Raw genomic sequence first — 22,173 nt, forward strand, 5'->3', positions numbered from 1 at the left:
GTATCCGACCAGACCTCCCCCATTGGCAGGAATACCTGCTCAGCCATAAAGACAACATTCTCCCACCACCAACAAGACAATTGCTTGAAGATGACATTCCTTCTTGATCTTGTAAGGGGTCACATGACCCGCCACTTTGTACTTGCATATCTGGATTGTGTAAACTGTAATACATCATTTGCTGTACAGCTCTCTGTCTCAGAAGAAACTTATATAACCGTGCCTTGATTTCTAACCAGCAGAACAGTTCTCAGAGCTTTCTGAGACGCTCTTCCTGGGTTATAAATCCTCAAATTTGGCTCAAGTAAAATTTTCCAACTCTTTCTTAGATTGACTGATCAATGTTGTGTCAACAAGAGATAGGAGCATGGCATCATGGAAAGCCAAGGGGTAGAATTTAAACCAAGGCATGGCTTATGACATGATGGCCTTGCTGTTCTGACAAGGTCCGGGCTGAAAAGATGAACGCATTGGAGACATCAGCATGAAAAGGTTTGGTCAATAGTGAGGATGAAAAACATGGTGTTAAGAGGAATTAAGGAGAATATAAGTGGTCTGCTCCAGAGAAATCTGGACGAGAAGAAAAGAGAAGTTGGGTTATAGCTTGAGGGATATAGGAGGTCAAAGGACGATGATGATGATGAAATGCTCTGAGAAGAGACTTCGGTATGTTTTTAGTCTGAAGAAAATCTAGTAGGAAGGTTGAAAACATAGGGGAGAGACGAGATGACACATGGAGGAAACATAGGGGAGGAATATCTCATGCACTGAGGCCGGGGAGGTGGGGGGAGGGTGCTATCACATGATAGCCTCACATTTTTTTTTATGATGTGGGAGACAAGGTTCATAGATAATTTGGTCTACCTGAACTAATATTCCGCCCAAATCTCCCTATTGCAGGTTCCTTCTTCCTTTTGTCAACAAACAATTCACTCTCCCTTGGACCTGCTATCTGCGTCCTGCAGAAATATTACACTTACGCTATGGGAAGCGGCACCTCAACCCAACATCATTTTGCTTTCCAGAATGCAGAGAAAGGTATGCGCTTCCCACCTTCAGACTAACTGTGGGTACCCCGAAGCCTACGGTGCATAGGGAGGGGCTTCTCAGGGTGGGCAGGAAATCGTTACATTTCTCCTCATGCTAACTCTTGAAAATCGGCTTCTCCTCCTTATAACATGACCACTAGGATACTCAGCTGAATGTCTTAGGACTTGATGAACTATATTTAATAGAATTAAAATTTACTCAAGGAGTCAGTGTTGTCCATTGGGGTTTATCCCAAGCTACACCTTTACAACTGAATGAAATAAGATTGGGCGAAAAGGGGATGAAAGAGCGTTCTAGGTAGAGGGTACAAAGGTCGTGAAGTAGCAAGGAGAGAGACATATTCAAGGAACTGAGTGGTCTGAAGTGAACAAGATGGAGGGTGACATGGCATGAGGCTGCTGAGGTGTGCAGAGCCCACGTCACTCAGGAGCTTGTAGGATTTTAAACTTTATCCTAAAGACAAGAAGAACCACTGAAGAATTCAAAACAGGGAGTTCTAGAATAAGATTTACATACATAAAATACCCTTCTGGCTTCCATGAAGAAGGGATTGAGACAGGCTGGATGGTGGTGGTAAGAGTAGAAGGAAGAAAATTTATTTATTTATTTATTATTTTTAAAAAATAAATTAATTTATTTTGGCTGCGTTGGATCTTTGTTGCTGCACGCGGGCTTTCTCTAGTTGTGGCGAGCGGGGGCTACTCTTCGTTGTGGTGTGCGGGCTTCTCTTGTTGCGGAGCATGGGCTCTAGGCGCACGGGCTCAGTAGTTGCAGCACATGGGCTCAGAGTTGTGGCGCACAGTCTTAGCTGCTCCATGGCATGTGGGATCTTCTCGGACTAGGGCTCGAACCGTGTCCCCTACGTTGGCAGGTGGATTCTTAACTACTGGGCCACCAGGGAAGCCCGGAAGAACAATTTAGAAGCTACTAAAGTCATCTAAGCAGGAGATGATAATGCCTTGGTCCAGAGTTGGTGGCAGTAGAGATGGAGAGAAGAGGGTGAATTCCAACAATATTCAGGAGGTGGAATTGATAGGATCCACCTGATTACATGTGTGGGGTTGGGGAAAAGGATGGATCAAGAATGACCTCCAGGTTTCTAGCTAGCAAACATGGGCAGACGATAATGCCAATTTCTGACATAAAGATAATGGAGAAGAACCAAGCTCGAGTAGAAGGAAGGTGCTGAGTAGTTCATACACGCTAGGTTTGAGATGCCCATGCAACATGCAGGTGGATGTGCTGAGTAGGTAGTTGCATATTCAGATCTGGATTTTGGAGACGTTGGTGGAGATACATGCATTTGGAAGGCATCAGAGTACGGGTGATTGTTGAAGCCATGGGAGTCACTGAAGTAGCCTAGAGTGACAGTAAAGTCAGGTCGGAGACCAGGGCCTAGGACAGAGCCATGAGGGACTCCAGTACTTATTAAGCATCGGTCGAAGAGGATGAGCCAACGAAAGAGGCCGAGGAGAGGCAACCAGAGATGAAGGAAGAAGCAAGGGAAATAGTGACAGCACCTTGTTTATATAAGCCTAAGCAACTTTATAAGCTCATGGCTTCCTTTCTAGTTTGGCAATAGGTCCCAGGCTCATCTTGCATATTTTTGGCTCCAGACCAGAAATAGCTATTTCTCCAGAGCTTGGGGTGTTCGCTACCAGGTTGGTCATTATTTTCTACACCTTTTCAGTGACCAGATCCAGAAAATATGTATTATTTTAATGACCAGTTTATATTTAGGATCACAATATTTTTACTTAACTTTGATATGATATTATATCTATATCTCCTTTCTCTTTAAAAAAAACCTTTTTTCCCTAATGATACTGATGTGGTATTATTTACTTTGTCCTATAGTATATAAAAAAGTTTCTGAAAAATAATAACAATACTATTATAATGATATGATTACTGAAAACTCTTTAAGATTTCTTTGTAGTTCTTTTTGTCCTTTGAGTACATCCACTAGGCATATACAACTTACTGAATTTTCAAATCATTTGAAAGAACTCCTTTCTGTGTGGTTATGCCACTAACTTGTACAAGATTAGATTCACTTGTTTGACTTTTGCTTTTTAGAGATTGATATTTTTTTTTAATTTTGATTTAAATTTGCTTTATAATTTTATAAAACATTTATACAATTCCCATTCCAATTATCTGGTGCTGTGTAACAAGCGACCCCAAAACTGAGTGGCTTAAGACAATCATTTTATTCTGCTTATGATTTTGTGGGTCAGGAATGTGCAAAGGGCCCAGCTAGATGGCTTGTCTATGATCCTCAGGGCAGCTGGGGCTGGAGGTTCTGCTTCCAGGACGGCTCTTCACCTTGGCCTCTGTCTCCCCACATGGTTGCCTTGTCCTTAGTGTGGAATTTTAACAGCCAGGTGTATTTGTAACTTTTGCCATAGGATTTAGTCTGCTCAAGGCTGAGGAAGAGGAGCCCAAGCATGTAGTATTGCACTGATGGGAAGGGAGGATTGGGTAGAGGTCCTTAAACTATGCTACAACCTCACAGCACCCTTGTCAATGGAACACAGGCCCTAGACAGAGGATTGGGAGGGAGAATAAAAGGGAGAAACAGAGGCACTGCCTGCCTGGTCTGCCTACCCTGAGCAGCCGAAGAGGTACTGAGGATAGTATGTCTAGTTGGCAGCATTTACCTTAAAATGCTTGAGGCAAGGTGTTAGCAAACAACATTTTCACAGAAACTTGATGGTCATCATATTCCTCAGTGATGCCTGCCCTTTAGCACAAGTCAGGATCATTCATGGAGCTTGTTAAACCTACAGATTCCTGGGTTCCCTGTAGAGACTCTGATGCTGTCGGTCTAGGGTGAGGTGCAGATGTCTGTGTTTCCCATGACTTGTTACTTTAGCTGAGTACCGCTCACTCTGGGCGTTTCATTCACTACTCTGAATGGGGATTTACAGAATTCAATCCTCATCACTTCTTATTTCGTGGGTGCCTTTGTTTTATTTTATTTTATTTTACTTTATTTTTTTTTTTTTTTTTTTTTTTTTAGTGAGAGACAAAGTGATAGGTAAGAAATGGATTTATTTAGAGAGAAACATACTCCACAGACAGAGTATGGGCCATCTCAGAAGGCGAGAGTGGCCTTGGGAGAAACACACGCCACAGACAGAGTGTGGGCCACCTCAGAAGGTGAGAAAGGCCTCGTGGGTGCCTTTGGGACATCCTTAGTGTATGACATTTTTTCCTCACAGAAAACCAAACTCATCTTTGCTTAAATTTCTCTCAAGTTCTCTTTTCCCATTCACTATTGTATCTCATCTCCTCTTAGGGACATCATTAGGAATTCCATTAGCTCTCTAATGCAAGCTAGATGTATTAAATCAATCTGTCTACTGTTCACAAGGTTGACCTGAGCGAACCTGCTGGGTTTCCTTTGCAATCCAGCTTTATCCACAAAGGCTCCATTTATCCCTGGTGGCACATTCAGGCCCAGGAGCTTAAGGAGAATCTAGTTACTCACGTGGACAGCTGTCCTCTTCTCTGGCAGCAGTACATGACTGCAGGTTCTAGAGCTCATAGGAAGAATTCAACCTACTCATGCCATCCTGCAGTACACGATCACCCAGCACAGGTCCTGGCAAAAGGAGAAGCAAAGGCTGCCCTTCGGATTGGATAGTCAGCACAGTCTTGGGTGTATTGTGATGGGGACACAAAGCCACAGGGATAGAAGGAATTTGGGGATATCAAGCACTGACCACCACCTGACATGATAGTATGTAGTAATTTGTGTGTGTGTTTCTTCTCCCCAGTTATCATCTAGTTCATCTCTTTCTCCAGATGAGGACACTGAGGCCCAGAAAGTTGACTTGCCTGAGGCCACATCGCTGGTCAGGGCAGTTCCAGGCCCAGAACCAGACTCCTGACATCCTGTCTATTGTTGCAGTATCAAAATGTCCTCCCCACCCGCTGACCCCTGCATCATCCCATCCTTTATTTTTTTTTTTTTGCATTTGAATGTTTTTTTTAACACAATTTTTGAAGATTACTTTCCATTTACAGTTATTATAAACTATTGCCTATATTTCCCATGTTGTACACTATATCCCTGTAGCTTACTTTATACATAATAGTTTGTACCTCTTACTCCCCTTCCTCTATATTGCCCCTCCCCCCTTCCCTTTCCCCACTTGGTAACCACTAGTTTGCTCTATCTGTGAGTCTGCTTCTTTTTTGTTATATTCACTAGTTTGTTGTATTGATATTTTTTAGGTTCCACATATAAGTGATATCATACAGTATCTGCCTTTCTCTGACTCACTTCACTGAGCATAATGCCCTCCAAGTCCATCCATGTTCCTGCGCGTGGCAAAATTTCATTCTTTTTTTATGGCTGAGTAGTATCTCCATCATCCTACTCTTCAAGGATGCTGCAACCTTGCAACCTCCCCAGTTTACATCTCTTTCTCAGAATCCAACCTTTGCATCTCTACACATATAAATGTTTTCATCAAAAAGTGGGAATTCCAATAGTCCTCCAGTGATTTTAGTATAAGTAATAGGTAAGAATGGAGGAGGGATGGGGGCGGGAATGGGGAAAAAGCACCCCGGCCAGCAGTGAGGCAAATCCTTCCTACTGGTGGCAAAATATAGTGCTTTCCCTACCATCTTGTCCCCATGTGACAGTGGGAGAGGCACCCCCCCAACTCCCCCTGCAGGCCCAGGGAGTCCCACCTCACAGGCTTGCTTCTCCGTCTGTGTCACAGCCTTCAAGGCAGCGGTCCTGATCCAGAGATGGTACCGGCGCTACATGGCCCGCCTGGAGATGAGGCGGCACTGCACCTGGAGCATCTTCCAGTCTATAGAGTATGCTGGGCAGCAAGACCAGGTCAAGGTGCGATGGGATGTGGGATGGGGCCACCTCCAGGTCTGCCTTCCAGGCCCCACACAGCAAGGCCCAGGTGCCTAGATGGTGCAGCTGATCTGGACCACTCCTGGGTTTTCTTCCTATCTCTAAAACCACGTCTTCTTGGGTTTTTCTGCAGCTCCACAATTTCTTCAGCTACCTTGTGGATCACTTCACCCCCAACAATCACAACGAGAGTGAGTATGAACGGCCACATGGCCGGTCCTCCTGTCTCAGGGTCAAAGACATCGGGGTGAGGTGTGGGATGCACAGGGAGGGGAAATGTGAATCTGGTGACAGCCAGGGAATGAGCGAGGAGGCTGACAAATAAATGGTTCTCCTAGAGGCACACCTGGAGACAAAAGTTTGGGTGCAAGGAGTTTATTTGGTAAATACAGGAAACACTGGGAGGTGGGGAGGGAGTGGGGAAGGGATTCAGGAAAGGGGAGGCAGGCAAAAAAGGGTGGGTTACTAAACCTGCAGTGTACCTGGGAAATAGTGCAAAACGCAGCCTGGGAAGTATCCCGTCTGAAGGCAGAGGGAACTGGAGTCTCAATGCCCGAGAGTCATTGGTAGAAGGTTGCTGGGAGGGGCGGACGGGAAGGGTTGTTCTCGCAGGTCTGGCCTGCCATGCAGGGCTCTCTGCAGATCCAGGGACAAAGCCCTCAGGCAGAGATGCAGGGGCAGCATTTGGAAATGAATTGCCTGAAAGTCTGAGGCATCTGCCACACTCCCTAAGTACACCAGAAATGCCCGTGAACTTTTTTTCCACCGCAGTTTTCACTTTCCTCCTGCTTACCAACCTAGGCCTGTAAATGTCTGTACTTTCTAAGGCAATCTTTTAAAATAAAAGTAGAATGGAGGGCTTCCCTGGTGGCGCAGTGGTTGAGAGTCCGCCTGCCGATGCAGGGGACGTGGGTTTGTGCCCCGGTCCGGGAAGGTCCCACATGCCGCGGAGCGGCTGGGCCCGTGAGCCATGGCCGCTGAGCCTGCGCGTCCGGAGCCTGTGCTCTGCAACGGGAGAGGCCGCAAAAGTGAGAGGCCCGCGTACCGCAAAAAAAAAAAAAAAAAAAAAAAAAAAAAGTAGAATGGAATTGACATAACAACGTCATGTCCCGCCCATTCTAATTTGTCATCACTTTGCCCTTTACTTTCTCCTCTCCTGTGTTGGAGCCGAAGCCAGACTGGCCAGGACCCACTTCAAGTATGGTCCAGGGAATGAATTCTATATTGCCCGTGCCTGCAGGTCTGATCATAAGCCGGCCCACCCTTTCTGTCCTGACTAGGGGACTTCCTGAACCGCATGTTCACTGAAGAGAGATCCCCCCAGGACTCCGAGATGGAGAATTGCAGGGACTATGAATCCATCGAGGTACCAGACAGTTACACAGGGCCACGCCTCTCCTTCCCGCTCCTTCCCGACCATGCAACTGCTCTGGTGGAAGCTTTCAGAGTGAAACAAGTAAGCTCCCCCCGGGGGACCTGGGTCACCACCAATTCCACGGGATGTGTAGAAGTAGAGCAGACGCAGTGCAGAAGGAATGGCCCTGGATTTAGGGTGTTTGTGTCAGGGATCCGTCAGAGAGATCCGCTTGCCCTTTTCTTAGCCAGGACCTGTGATTGATCAGCCAGTTGTTATGGATTGAAAATCCCTCCTCCCCATCAGGTAATCTCTCTGTTCATTCATCCCAGAGGTGATTGCTGAGTGCTGCTATGTGCAGCTACCCTTCTAGGCACTGAACAGTGAGCAAGACAGACGCAAATCTCTGCCCTCATGGGGCTGAGATTTTTAGTGGGGAGACAGATAATAAAAAACAAATGAGGGCTTCCCTGGTGGCGCAGTGGTTGAGAGTCCGCCTGCCGATGCAGGGGACACGGGTTCGTGCCCCGGTCCGGGAAGATCCCACATGCCGCGGAGTGGCTGGGCCCGTGAGCCATGGCCGCTGAGCCTGCGCGTCCGGAGCCTGTGCTCCGCAACGGGAGAGGCCACGACATTGAGAGGCCCGCGTAACGCAAAAAAAAAAAAAAAAAAACCAAAAAAAACAAATGAGTAATAGTGATATATTAATATAGTAGGTGACAGAGCTATGTCAAAGCATAAACTAAGTTCTAGGTGGGAGAGATAGCAATTTTACAGGGTGGTCTGGGAAGGTGTCACTGAAAAGGTGATTTCTGAGCAAAGGTCAAAGGTGGGGAGAGAGGGTGCTATGTGGACGTCTGGGGAATGCGTTCTAGGCAGAGGGAACAAATGGAAAGGCCCTGAGGCAGGACCTTGCCTGGACTGCTCGGGGGACATCAAGGAAGGCCATTGTGGCTGGAGAGGAGGGAACCAGGGAACAGCTATTAGAAGATGGAGACAGAGAGGTGAGTAGGGTGGACTTTCATTCTGAAAGAGAGGGGGAGACAATGAGCGCAGGAATGATATAATCCAGCTTTCCCTTTAATATAATCATTCTGTTTGCCGAATAGAGTACTGGGAGCAAGGGCTGGAGCAGGGAGGCCAGGCAAGAGGCTACTGCAATAGTCTAGGCGAAAGATGATAGTGGCTTGAAACCCGGGTGGTAGAGGTGGAGCTGGTGAGAAGTGGTCAGATTCTGGCTCTTATGACAGATTCCAATCCTTCCCCTTTTTCATATGAAGATTATTCATTGCAGGAAGAGCTGGGACGATTTTCCCAGTAATGTCAGGATCACCGATACCATCGATATACATGCACTTATTCATACTTTGCTGAGACAATCCTGTGTTTCTCCCAAGCTCAAGGCAAGCAGGGGTTACATAGAGTAGGTAGGAAAGAGGACATCAGTTCAGTATTTGGGGGATGATGCAAAGCACAAACAAGGGCACAGATGGGTGAGAAGGAAAGGATCTGTGCATAGGGAGGGTCCCAGGAGCAGTTTACTGGGGTCACGTTTGTGGTCTTGGGGTCATTAAGCAGTAAAGGTGAGGCCCATCTTCCCTCACAAGTATGTGTTGTTTTGTCCCATCCCTCCTCTTCCTCCTAGTAGAGGCTCCATGCTCGCTATGTCTTGAATCTTTTGTATGAAGCCAGGAAACATCTGGTACAACTACCAAACATCAACCGGGTCTCCACTTGTTACAGCGAGGAAATCACAGTATGTGGTAAGAGCCAGTCAGAAACGGCTTTTCACGAACCAGAAAACTCTGCCTGTGATCAAGGAGGGGCAGGAGGGCTGGAGGGGACCCGATGGCCACTCGGGCAGGCCGGGTTCACGCCTTCACACTGATTACATTTACATATTTACTCCACAGTTATTTAAGGTAGGGGTGGTGCCCTGAAGGAGAACTGTGGGGTGAGAGGGCCCAGCCTCTGCTTTGTTTTTTCCCAGAGATTCAGATTTGGCCCCAAATTCCTCCTCTCCATTCAGAACAAAATCCTAGCAAAATACCCAGACCTTCCCTTGTTAGAAGACGGTTTACTTACTTACTGGACTCGAAAAGGCCTAAATGCCTAGCAAATTATTCCTTCCATCCATATTTATTCAGCTTCCAGAGAGAAATCCTATTGCTGACAATCTTCTCCATCTCCTTATGTTTTCAGTGATGTTTTAATAACCATTATAGACTGATGCCCCGCACTTGAACTTAGGGGAGACGGTGATACACCAGGGATTGTAAACGGGCAGCCTGCAGTATGTCTTGTCTGCCTCAGAATGTTCTTAAATTTCTAACATTAGCTTCCAACATTTGAAAATTGGAGGATTTCATATTAAAATCCAGATTTCCAATTTCTTAAAATCTTGTAACACTGACCCGTGAGTAGCAGCTTCTTGCTTTAGGTGGGGCAAAAATCTCTCTAGTTCTCATCCAGGTTTTCAACCCTGCAGTATTCTGTCCCATTTTTGCTTCAGTGAAAATGTAAGTCATTCACTGTTCATGGTAATCGCACAGGAGAAATATCATGCTTTCTGCTTTCAATATTAACTACCCCTGCAACTAGGGAAGTTAATATTTATCCCTATCTTTTATATGGAAAAATGAGTAAGCATATAAGTTTTTCAGGCGTTCCTGGGTATTTTCCTTTTATTTAAATTGAGATATAACTGACATAATACTGTATTAGTTGTAGGTATACACTGGGTGTTTTCCTTTTTATAATAAAAAATTAGAAACAATGGTGAAGACCAATCAAAACTGACGTTTTTCTGTCTTTGTTAGGAGATTTACACGGCCAGTTGGATGACTTAATCTTTATATTTTATAAGGTATGAACGCTCAAATTATGTTCCTGTCTTGCTCTGAGGTTTAATTTAGAAGTTCAAATACGGTCTCCATTAAAGAAATGCTTAAGTTATTACTTGGATTTTAAAATATTTTAGAAAAATATTTGCTACTATGTAGCAAATGTGTAATGTAAAAGTCATCACTGCATTATATTCTAGTGTATTTTTGTAAACTGTTTAAAAAATATAAAATCTAAGGTTAATAAAGAGAAGGAATCATTACTGGGAAAAAAGAAAATCAATTCCTAAATAGAGAAATTGTTTATTATCAAAGCAACCAAAAGCTATTTTCATATCTATTTTTAGTTATCAGAGCATATAACAAGCTATATAAATATTCTATTAATGTAATTAACACAAAGCAGTTTCTGATGTATTGTCTTGTTAAATCCTGAGAAATGCTTTGGATAACGCATTTATTTCGATGAGCATGTCATAACCTCAGCCTGGCTAGAAAGGAAATATGAGACCAATACAAAATGTTTCCAATATTCCCATCTTTTACTGACATTTCATGTTTGGAAGAGAGCCAGACAGCACAGAATTGGCTTTCAGGCCTGATATGACTGTCAAATGCACACTGGCTTGACCCAATTTCCTATTCCCTTCCTTCCACTGCCTCTTCTCGGACTTCTCCCCTTACTGGGAAGAACGGCCTCCCGTCACCAGAGCGGGCCTACGTGTTCAACGGCGACTTTGTGGATCGAGGGAAGGATTCAGTAGAGATCCTGATGGTTCTTTTTGCCTTCATGTTGGTTTACCCAAAAGAGTTCCATCTCAACCGAGGAAACCATGAGGACCATATGGTGAACTTACGGTACAAAGAAAAACGTGACTGGGGATTTGATCCTTACTTGTTGTGATTGTAAAGTTATTTTGCCAGAGCTTTTCTTATTTGTTAGATGCCTTTTTCAAGTAGTTTTCCAATCTTATAAAGTGGAATACACAATATATAACATTTTAAAAGATTTTTTAAAGATTTATACAATATCCTACTGTTCTGATAAAACCATTACCTTTGTTTTCACATACCCATACACTTTATCATATAAACAATAAGGGTTCACTGTAGAAAAAGTAGAAAATATAGATAAGCAAAAGAAAATGAAAATATCCCACATCTCTACCCACAGATAATGGTATGATTTTAAACATTTGGGCAATTACTTCTCAGTGTCTTTTCCATATATTTAAGTAGATGCCTCTAGAGTATGCATTTTTATTAAAAATGCAAGCATGCTATAACTAATATCACTAAATCTAAAATCTGTTTCTGCTTCTAACTCTAGATATGGTTTCACAAAGGAAGTGATGCATAAATATAAGGTACGCTGCCTTTAAAAGCAAAAGCTTCTCTTAGTTCAGATAAGTTGAGTAAATTATCTGAAACTTAGTATCATATTAATGTCATTTTTTTAGACACATGGCAAGAAAATACTAAAACTACTGCAAGATGTGTTCTGCTGGCTTCCGCTGGCCACGCTGGTTGATGAGAAAGTCCTGATTCTTCATGGTGGAGTGTCAGACATGACTGACTTGGAGTTCTTGGCTAAACTAGACAGGCACAAGGTACTGACTGAGTGCTAAAATAATGCAGATTTCACTATAATGCCAGGTGTCACTGCCAACATAAACGTCATCTTGACTCCATGCTGATTCCAGTTGACTAATAAAGCCATTAAATCTTTGAACGGAGGATTGGGAACCCACAGCTGGTGCAAGCGTGCTGTGATCAATTAATGTTTGCCGTGGACATGACAGTAGGGCAAGGCAGCTAGTGCCATGTTTGCCATTCCTGATCTAGGTAATTCTAATCACTACCCCTCGATCACTGCACCTGATGTGCCTCCATTTCCTAAATACTTCAGATCATCTTCAGTTAAACTCAAAGGTATATTGAGGGCCTACTACATGCAGGGATGCTATTGGCAGATACAAAGATGAAGATCAATTGCAGTTAAACTCAACAACCGTGTTTTAATTGCTTACTCTGTGCAAGGGAAGTGCTAGCAGAAATACAAAAATAACCAGAGATGGTACTTGCCTTAAAGGAACTTACAATAACCAGCAGGGGGAGGGTGAGAATGAAAGACAGAGTACATTATACTGCAATATGAATAGGTCTCGATTTTCTGTTTCATTTTGGAAGTGGAAAACTAGAAAGCAAAGATTCTAGGGAGTTCCCTAGTGGTCTAGTGGTTAGGATTCGGTGCCTTCACTGCTATGGCCCGGGTTCGATCCCTGGTCTGGGAACTGAGATCCCACAAGCTGCACGGTGTGGCCAAAAAAAAGCAAAGGTTCTGTTTCCTTTTAATCATAGACTCTTACACTTGAATGGTATCTTCCTGTAGCCTCTCTCCTCCACTGCCCATCCACACAGGAATCCCAGCTATGACATCCTTGACAACAGTAGCCTGAGCAGTTCCAAAGACAAAGACAGAGAAGTCATTACACACAAGCCAGTCTACTTTGGGCAACTCTAATCGGTATAAAAGTATTTTATGAGACATAAATGAAAGAGCGTTTCATTTATGAAACCTGGGTTTGAATCTGGGAACATGCACTTCTTGGCTGGTATGGCACCTTTGTTTACTAGATTGTCCAGGGACCAAGGATTCTTAGGTCTTGTTCCCTGCCATCGTTAGCGTGTCATCCCCGTGCCCTCACCTGCACAGCTTGCCACCACGTCTGTGTTCCAGGCAATACAATAGAAGAATGAAGGGAAGAAGAATATCCTACCCTTTAAAGACATAATGAAGACGTTGCATACATCTCTTCTGCTCTCATCCCATTGGTCAGAATGTAGTGTCAATACATTCCTGTAGGCAGGATGTGGTGGGCTCCATTGATCTCTGTGGGACCAGCTTAACTTGAGTGTGATGGATCCCTGGCTTAATCCCTTCAACTTCACCAGGGAGTGGGTCATGAATAGCACCTCATAAGGTCCAGTCCAGCAAGGATGGAGATGGCCTCCTGGATGTTTATTCTTCCAAGATTTCAGCAGGACCCAGTCTCTAGGACAAAAGTGGCACAGGTGAACATCTGCAGGAAACATTAACCTGCTAGAAGCAAACTTATATAGAGCAGTTAGAGTAGCTGCCAGTGATTCTACACACCTTACATTATCTACGTTCCTTAATTTGAACTCCTTCTGGATCTCAAACCATTTCTGGAACAATGGCAGGGTCTCTCATACGACATTTCATAGTTGGCTGAACTGGAGCCTGCTTGTAGGGTCTACCTTCACTCAAAGCAGGGCAACTGGTGAGGCTTTATCCCAGGTTAAATTCATCTGACCAAGTTTAGTTACATGATTCCTCTTTTCCTCATCATTCCTCATCACAAAAGAGTATGATTCCGCTTTTCCGGTTTGCAAGTAGATTGGGGTCACCAAGAAGCATGTACTTTCCAACAAAGGTTTAAGAAGACTCTAGATACTTTTTGAGTTATTCTTGCTATAAAGGCCCTTCCATTGTCACTCTGAATGAACACAGGTAACCCAAACCTAGGAATTATTTCTTTTAGGAGAGCTTTAACAACCTCAGGCTTTTTCAGACCAGCAAGGAAATGCTTCTACCCAACCAGTGAAAGTGTCCACAAATACTAATAAGCACCTAAGGTTTCCAGTGGCTCTTGGCATCACAGTGAAGATCTTCTCCCAGTCCAGTACCTGGAGTCCGAACTCCTTTGATTAATGGCAGTGGCCCAGTTTTAGGATTATTTTTAGCACATGCCATGCATTTCTGTATCACCTTTTGAATTGTCCTTTGCATGTTTGGTCCTGTAAGGAATTTCTAAATCCACTAGAGGGTGGCATCTCTCCCACAGTGGGTACTCTGGTGTGTATAACGTATTACATCTTCCATAAGGCATTCAGGTACAAGGATCTCGCTATGTCTGTTATAAACCCACCCTTCCTAGAGTCAGGATCCTGAGAATGGCCAGGACTCCAATCAGATCCCCATTCATTGGCCTTAAGTCTTCAGGAAAATACTTTGGATAGCATCTTGTCAGATCCACATCAGGGGATCAGGGCCAACATTGGGGATCTAGGGTGTTTTAGTCCTGGCTGCTAGCTTTGCTGCTTGATCTGCTAGATTATTCCCTTGAGCAGTCAGACAATCTGATTTCTGATGTCCTCGACAGTGGACATTCATTCTTTTGGCTCCATGACAGCTTCTAATAAGGTTAAAATTTATTTGGTATAAAAGTCTATTTATACCAATTTCCTTCTTCCCTGCAGTTCACATCCTCTCTCTCTCCAAATGGCCCCAGCATGGACCACCAAGAAAGTATATTTTAGAATCAGTGAAAATAGTTACTCTCTTACCTTTACCTGTATGGGGGGGCTCTCATCAGGGCTATAAGTTCCACCTTTTGTGAGGAGGTACGTGGGGGAAGGGCTTCTGCTTCCAGTGTCTTTGGGATGAGTTACCACTGCACACCCAGCTTTGCATTGTTCCTGGTCCATAAAGCTGCTTCCATCCGTGAACATCTCAAGGAGTGGGTCCTCCAGTGGTTGGTCCATCAGGTCTAGATGGCTGGAATAGCCCTGTGCAATTATCTGAATAGGCTCTTCAATATTAGTTGGGAACAAAGTGGCAGGATTCAAGGTGGAGACTGCTTTCAGAGTAACATTAGGATTACCCAATAATATAGCCTGATATTTTCCTCATCTTCCTGAAGTTAACCAATATCCTCCCTTCTGTTCTAGGAGGAGAAGTGCACAGTGAAGGGTATGCACAGTGGTAGGTTGTTTTAGTGTAAATTTCTCTGCTTCTCATAAAAGATCATAGGTAGCTGCTATAGCCCAAAGACAAACTGGCTATCCCTTAGTAACTGCATCTAACTGCTTTGAGAAATATGCAACAGGCCTCCTTATGCTGCCCAGTTTCCGAGTCAGTCAGGATTCCAAGGCTGATTCCTTGTCTCTCATGAACAAATAAGTCAGAGGGCTTTCTGATGTTATCTGGAAGACCTAAAGCCAGGGCCGTTAGCAGTTTTTCTTTGATAAACTGGAATGCCTTATGGCATTTCCCTAGTCCAGTCTTGAGATCCACTGTCTCCTCCTTTAAGAGCTTCCTAAAGGGGTTTTGCAATGAGTCCAAAGTTGGGGATCCAAATGAGGCAGAACCCAGCCATTCCTAGGAATCCCTGCAGTTGTCTCTCGGCAGTGGGAACGGCAACCCTGACTAGAGCTTCCTCTGTCAGGGGGCAAGTCTCTCTGCACTTGTGAGAGTTCAAAACCCAAATACTTGACAGAGGGCAGAAAATGTGTGCCTTTTTCTTGGACACATTATAGCCTCGTTCAACCAAAAATTCAAAGTCAAAACCGTATTCTGGTCTGAGGTGTCCTTTGTCTTACTAGCAATCAGAATATTATCCCCATACTGCATCAAGGCTCCCTCAGTTAGTTGAGGGTCCCTCAGATCTTTTGCCAGGATTTCTCCAAATATTGTGGGGGAATTTTTTTTTTTTTTTTTTGGATCTTAGTTCCCCGACCAGGGATCAAACCCGCGCCCCCTGCAGTGGAAGCATGGAGTCTTAACCACTGGACCGCCAGGGAAGTCCCTTCTGGGGGAATTTTTAAATCCCTGAAGAAGTACTATCCAATGGTACTGTTAACTTTTGTATCTAGATCTTACTATTCAAAAGCTAACGACTCTTGGGATTCAAAACTCATGGGTATACAGAAAAAAAGGGACTCCTTCAACTCTAATGCAGTAAACCAACAAAAATCTCCGGACAAAGTAGTGAGCAGAATACATGGGTTAGGGACTACTGGATGAATATCTTCTACGATTTGATTAATTGCTTTTAAGTTGTGCACAAACCGATATTCATCTGTGCCTGGTTTCTGGACCAATAAAATTGGAGTATTATTAGGTGACGGCATGGGCGTATTAAATCATGTTCAAGGAGGACCAGTAACAGGGGTTGCATTCCACACTTTGCCTGCTCCTTTAACAATTACTGCTTTAAGTTTGGAACTTTTGCCCCAGAGTGAAGTCTAACCTGTCTAGGCTTAGCCATCGTTGCTCTCCCTGGCCTCCCATCTGCCCATACCTCCAGACACACTTCCTGCAGTATCTCATCCAGAATCGTTGCTAGCTGAGCTGTCCTCTTTAAGGTCAGAGCAATAAAGCCTGCAGTGCGCAAGCCTGTTCTGGTGATACTTTAATACCCATTCGTCCAGGTGCAAAGGTAACCTTGGCAGTAAATTTAGTTGGTAAATCTCATCCCAGAAGGAGAACGGGGTATTCAGGCATGTATAGAAAGCTATACTTCAGATGGGTTTTCCCCATCTGGCAGTCTAGCAGCAAGAGAAAAGACTTTTTCAAGATTTCTCCAGACACCCCAGTTACTAAAACACAATCTCAGAAGCAAGTTTAGAAAGCTGGGTATTTAAAAGCCAAGTGAGTGGCCCCAAATTGGTCAGAAAACCTGAAAGTTGATTTCCCACCCTCATCATCACTGGGGACGCTGTAGGAGAGATATTGATGGATTTTGACAGGATTTAAAGGAAACCCTGGGTCCCATCATTCTTGGTCACTCATTCTCAGTTCGGGCATCTGGTGTGCCACTTGTTGTTTACCTTCTCCAAGAGTCTTATTTAGGATGGGACACTCTTTTCCAGTGTCACTGGAGGGGTCCCACTATGGGGTGCTCCATTCGAGTGGAAGCTTGGGGCCGCCTAACTTGCGCTGAGTCCCTTGTGTGGGTCCTTGAATTGATCCAGCTCTTGCCTGTGTTAAGGCAGCCGCCAGCAGAATGGACTGTCGTTTCCGTCTCTGTTGTTCCCTTTTCTCCCGAACCTGGTCTCTGCCATTAAAAAAAGGCAATTTCAACAAGCTGAGACTTAGGCATCCCTAAAGCCCCTTCCACCTTTTGCAGTTTCTTCTGTATATTGGGGGTGCTCTGGCCAATAAAAGTTGTTTTGGTACCCCTCTTCGCAATGAAGAATGGAATCTCAGTAACGTTCAAGTTTTGGCCTATCCCCAGCATTCACATCCCAATTAGGATCCACTGTTGGTACAGCTACCCTTGCTGCAGCCCGTACCCGGTTGCCAGGGGTTTCAGTATGAAGCCAATATGCCTCCTCCCTAGCTTTATCCAGCACCATTCTAGTTGTCCAGTTCTTCTGAAATGAGGAAGGTATTTAACACATTTTGAACGTCTGCCCAGGTTGGGCTGTGAGTTGCAAAAATCGATGAAAAAAGATTTTCCATTCCCTTTGGGTCATCTCTCTAAAGTTGGCAAACTCTTCTGATTAAATACATCTAAAGCTGAAAAGGGGGAGTGGACCCAGATCAGTCCCATTGGCTGCCCGGTCTCAGCATTCACACCCACAACCGGGACTTACCTTAACAGATATTGCCCCACCTGAGCTTGGGTAGCTCCCTGGCCAAACAGTACCCTGATCAGTACGCAGTATGAGAGGGGAAGACCGTTCCTATTTCTGGATCTAATGGGGGTGGGGAGGTAGGGGTGGGGATGAACCTGAGTCTGTGACTCAGGCGCTGGCAATGAAAGAACAGCAGCACCATCATATAAGGGTGGGGGAGGAGCAGTCGAAGCGGCGTTCGACTGAATTAATAGCAAGTCATCTTCCTTTTCATTAGAATCAAGCAAAACAGGTTTCTTTGTCTTCCCTTCCTGTTGGACCATAATCTTACAATAACATATCAATATTCTGATACAATAACATAAAAGACCATACATAAATTATTTCACCTTATTTTTCTTCCCATTTACAAAATCTAGTTGCAAAATTGTAATTCAAGGATCCACTCAGACCGTTTTGCTCCAGGATCTTAAGGATATTGTGGCCATGCAGTGTTACCAAAAAAACCCCCATAAAAACAAAAAACCTTTTCCATGAATTTATAACTGAAAGTCTCCCAATTTTGGAGAATGTTGCCTAGAGGGCTGCAAGGGGGAACTGAATTAATATTTCCCCTTTTGAAGAGGCTTTGCTTCCAGGTGGTCGCAGCAGTGAAATTTTTCCAAGCGTCCTTGATACAGTCACCAAGAAGTTGAATCCCCAATTGCCAATCCTTAGCAACTTAAGACAATCAGCCATAGGTGGACATGGACAAAACAAGACCAAAACAAAACCAAAAACCAGAGCCCCGGGCCTTTAACCCGGGTATGGTGGTCAGAATTGCCAAACAATCTAGGCACAGGTGCATTTCTTTAACAAGGTTACTCACCCAAAGACGTCTTCCAACCCCAAATCCCCAAAACTGTCTCCTTGCTGCAAAACTAAGCACTGAAGGTCAGCAGCACCTCACCAGGGAAACCCAGAGGATGGTCCCTGGACAAAACGGGCAAGGGAGCCGCTTGGACTCACCCACAGGCTCTCAATACTGCAAGGGGCCAACCAACCACAGCCAAAAGGTCCATCTGGACTTACCTCCTGGCTGGTTTGCCATATTTGTTAGCAAACTAGGTTCCTTTTGCCCTAGCATAGCAGCCAAAATGCTGAGACACTGAGGTTTACAACAAAGAGAGGGTTTATTGACAAGGCAGCCAAGTGAGGAAAGGGAGAACAAATCTCAAATCTGCCTCCCTGAAGGCAAGGTGCTCAATGTATTTATAGGAGAAAGCAGCAGGGCATCTGAGGTGTGAGGAGTGTGGGGAAAGGTGATTAGAAAAAGGTGCAGTAATCATGGTTCTGGGCAGGTGTAACCAGGCTACACAGGCCTCTCCACCTTCAAAAGGGCACTAATAATACCCCAGTGCATGCCTAGTTGAAGGGTCAGTGGTCCCCTCCAGTCTTAATCAGCTCAGCCCGAACTAGACACAGCTGATTCCAAGTTCCCGGAAAACAACACAGGCAAGCGTCTTATTTAGGCTGTGTACTGCTTGGAGGACACTCAAGTCTTCTGTAGCAACAATTAAAACAACCTTGATTAGCGAAGGCAGGTTATAGGTGGAATGGATTTAACTAATGATCACCCACAGTTTCAGAAAATTGGAGAAGCAGGGGCTCTGGAGTCAGATATCTGGATTCAGTCCTGGTACAGTCTTAGTATCTCTATGCCTCAGTTTTCTCACCTGTACTATAAGTAAGGATGCTGTCTCACAGGGAGGTGAGGGCTAATCAATGACTTCATGCAAAACTATGAAGATGACATCTCATAGGGGTGTGAGCCCTAATCAATGAATTCCTATAAAGGGCCAAGGATAGCACCTATTTGGAAAAGGCTCAATACATATTAAAACTATTACTCCCCTTAAGAATAAAAGTTAGGGGTGCCTCTTTCTAAAATAAATTTATTTTATTTATTTATTTTTGGCTGCGTTGGGTCTTCATTGCTGTGCGGGAACTTTCTCTAGTTGCGGCGAGCGGGGGCTACTCTTCATTGTGGTGCACGGTCTTCTCATTGTCGTGACTTCTCTTGTTGCAGAGCACGGGCTCTAGGCGCGCAGGCTCAGTAGTTGTGGCGCACGGGCTTAGTTGCTCCGCAGCATGTGGGATCTTCCCGGGCCAGGGATTGAACCCGTGTCCCCCACATTGGCAGGTGGATTCTTAACCACTGCGCCACCAGGGAAGTCCTAGGGATGCCTCTTGAAGCAGATAACATCCTTATAAAGTTACCTGAGGATCGTAAGGGCGGGACTGATGGACTGGCCCTCGGCTGTGAGTTGGCAAGAAGACAGTTGAGGAGAGAAGGAGGTGGTTATGAGTCCACTCACATTTTGTGGACTTTCCCTCTCTACGCCCAGGGCTGGAACTGCCTAGGAAGTAATTAGCGCTTGTCCAACATTAGAGAAGAACCTCTGTTCTGTTCTCTTCCATCTGGATCCCTCTTCAAACGTCAGTCAGTTACCGCCGAGCCACTCTGAGTGTCCGTCTTTGTTCCCGCCCACAGTCAGTCTACACCAGGACGTGGCTTTCTTGTACATCTGCCCTTAGACCTATTTGCAGAAAGTTCTTGCTCCTTGATTACACACTTGCACAGAATTCCTCTTGTGAACCAGACCTTTATCTTGATGCCCTTGTGGAACACTGTGGCCCTCAGTCTTCACGGTGGCACTCAGGCATCCCGGGAATGGCTGCTCTCTCCCTTTGGCTGGATGCCCCAGCTCTGCTCTGTGGCCTGAGCCCTCTCTTTCTCATGATCAGAATTCTTCCTGCTTGTATCCTCTACATTGTTGGCTTGGTCCCAGTACCATAATGACTCTGAGGCAGTGAGAGGGACCACACTCAGTCCCTTTGGCAAGAAGAGTATCTTCCCGATTAGGTCCAGGCTGAAAAGAGGTCCTTCCTTCCCCTCCCTTGTCCTTCCTCAGCAGACAAGATAGCACTTCCTGTAAACTCCCAGTAAGTGCTGTCTCTCCCACAGTAAGCATCAAGTTTTTCCCATTCCAACATTTCTCAGCCATAGGCTGCATTCCTTCTCCTTTGTTTTTGCGTCTGTGGAACAACACGAAAGTCGATAAGGGCTGTCCTTCCTGAGAGGTGCCCTTTCCCATCCTTGTCTAAAAATCACTAGGTTCCTAGAAACAATGACCTAGGTTAGCATTTTCCAATGATCTGTGGTGGAGGACCAGGTTTCATAAATGTCTAATTTGTCACAGATTGATACTTTTGTAAAATACAATAAATGTGAATGACTAGAAAACTGAAATACAAACAAAAAATATAAGCCCAGTGATCACGTGATTGAATGACAGCCGTATCCAATTGCTATAAAAGCTTCTAAAGGGTTTACTCCTAGTCCTCTGTTGACCTTGTCACTGCGGGACAATCCGTGGAGCCCAATGTGGGGAGCATTGACTTGATGCCAAAGTGCTGCTCAAAAAGGACGAACGGGGGCTTCCCTGGTGGCGCAGTGGTTGGGAGTCCGCCTGCCGATGCAGGGGACGCGGGTTCGTGCCCTGGTCCGGGAAGATCCCACATACCGCGGAGCGGCTGGGCCCGTGAGCCATGGCCGCTGAGCCTGCGCGTCCGGAGCCTGTGCCCCGCAACGGGAGAGGCCACAACAGTGAGAGGCACCAACCATTTCATTGAAGCATCTGTTATCTTCTCTGGACATTTTTAGATTGTTTCCACCATGAGATGCAAAACGAGAAAGGAGGATAAGAAACAGGCGGAGGAGAAGGGAAAAGCCAACCAGACGAGCTCTGCCGGGACACCCTCCCCGTGGTTCCTCCCCCAAAGCCACTCTCTCCCCACCTCGCCCCTCTGCCCCAGCACCCAGAAGGCCCACAGAGCCGGGCGCTCCTCCAGCGTCCCCTGCAGGGTCCCCCTGGACCCCAAGGAGCTCTCCCATTGGGTGCGGCACTCCGTGGACCTGGAGCTGGAGAAGTGTCGGCAGCAAGCGGGCTTCCCAGAGATCAAGGAGAAGGAGGAACCCTTGCCCTTGGCATCCGAAGCGGACCCGGAAGCTGAGGGGCGGCGGGAGCCCACTCAGGAGGAGTGGAGGCAGGTGGGTGTGGCCGGCGCTGCCCACTGCAGTTTGGCTGCCTTCGGGAAGGAGCAAGGATTTCAGAAAAACCGAACGAATCTCCTCCTTGCATGTAAATTCAGAGTGGGGTGTTTTTTCGCCCCTCTTTCTCTCCCTCCCTGGGGTTAGAACACCCCAGAAGGCTATTGGTATTTGCCTAATGACTCATACTTTGGAGTTTTATAAAGGATGGGAAGATGTAGTAGGTGGGCTGTATCGTCTGAGTGAACTTGGTTTAGGGACCTAGCATCACTGGGCTGAGAAGGTCAGCCACAATTTATGGGATGCTATTTTATATATATCTGACATCTATCAGTTGGCTGCTGTGGCTCAAGGCCGGAAGGGCTACATCGGCTGCTTCTGTCTTCCGTTTTCAGGCAACTAAAGGCTTTTCCAAAATCTTCAGAACTGCATCCCATGGCCACCCCTAGCTGCAAGGGAGAGTGCGAAAGCAAGTATTTTAGCCAGGCACATTGCCATGCCAAACACCCCAGGAAGAGTTCTATCAGCTAGGAAGGAGGAGAACGGACATTGAGTAGGCGCG

General features: G+C 45.4%; 1 protein-coding gene across 1 annotated transcript in view; it reads left to right on the top strand.

Moving 5' to 3' along the window:
- The first annotated feature begins 983 nt into the window (after positions 1-983).
- The window catches only part of PPEF2 (protein phosphatase with EF-hand domain 2), a 30,989-nt gene continuing 9,799 nt past the window's right edge, over positions 984-22,173 (top strand). Inside the window, exons 1-10 of the mRNA XM_065877763.1 lie at positions 984-1,038; positions 5,790-5,917; positions 6,069-6,126; positions 7,216-7,391; positions 8,938-9,052; positions 10,109-10,155; positions 10,824-10,990; positions 11,463-11,499; positions 11,593-11,742; positions 21,225-21,611. Coding sequence (XP_065733835.1) covers positions 984-1,038; positions 5,790-5,917; positions 6,069-6,126; positions 7,216-7,391; positions 8,938-9,052; positions 10,109-10,155; positions 10,824-10,990; positions 11,463-11,499; positions 11,593-11,742; positions 21,225-21,611 — 1,320 coding nt within the window. The remainder of the gene's footprint in view (positions 1,039-5,789; positions 5,918-6,068; positions 6,127-7,215; positions 7,392-8,937; positions 9,053-10,108; positions 10,156-10,823; positions 10,991-11,462; positions 11,500-11,592; positions 11,743-21,224; positions 21,612-22,173) is intronic.

Source organism: Phocoena phocoena, chromosome 5 (assembly GCF_963924675.1).
Source record: "Phocoena phocoena chromosome 5, mPhoPho1.1, whole genome shotgun sequence".
In the NCBI taxonomy this organism is placed as follows: Eukaryota; Metazoa; Chordata; class Mammalia; order Artiodactyla; family Phocoenidae; genus Phocoena; species Phocoena phocoena.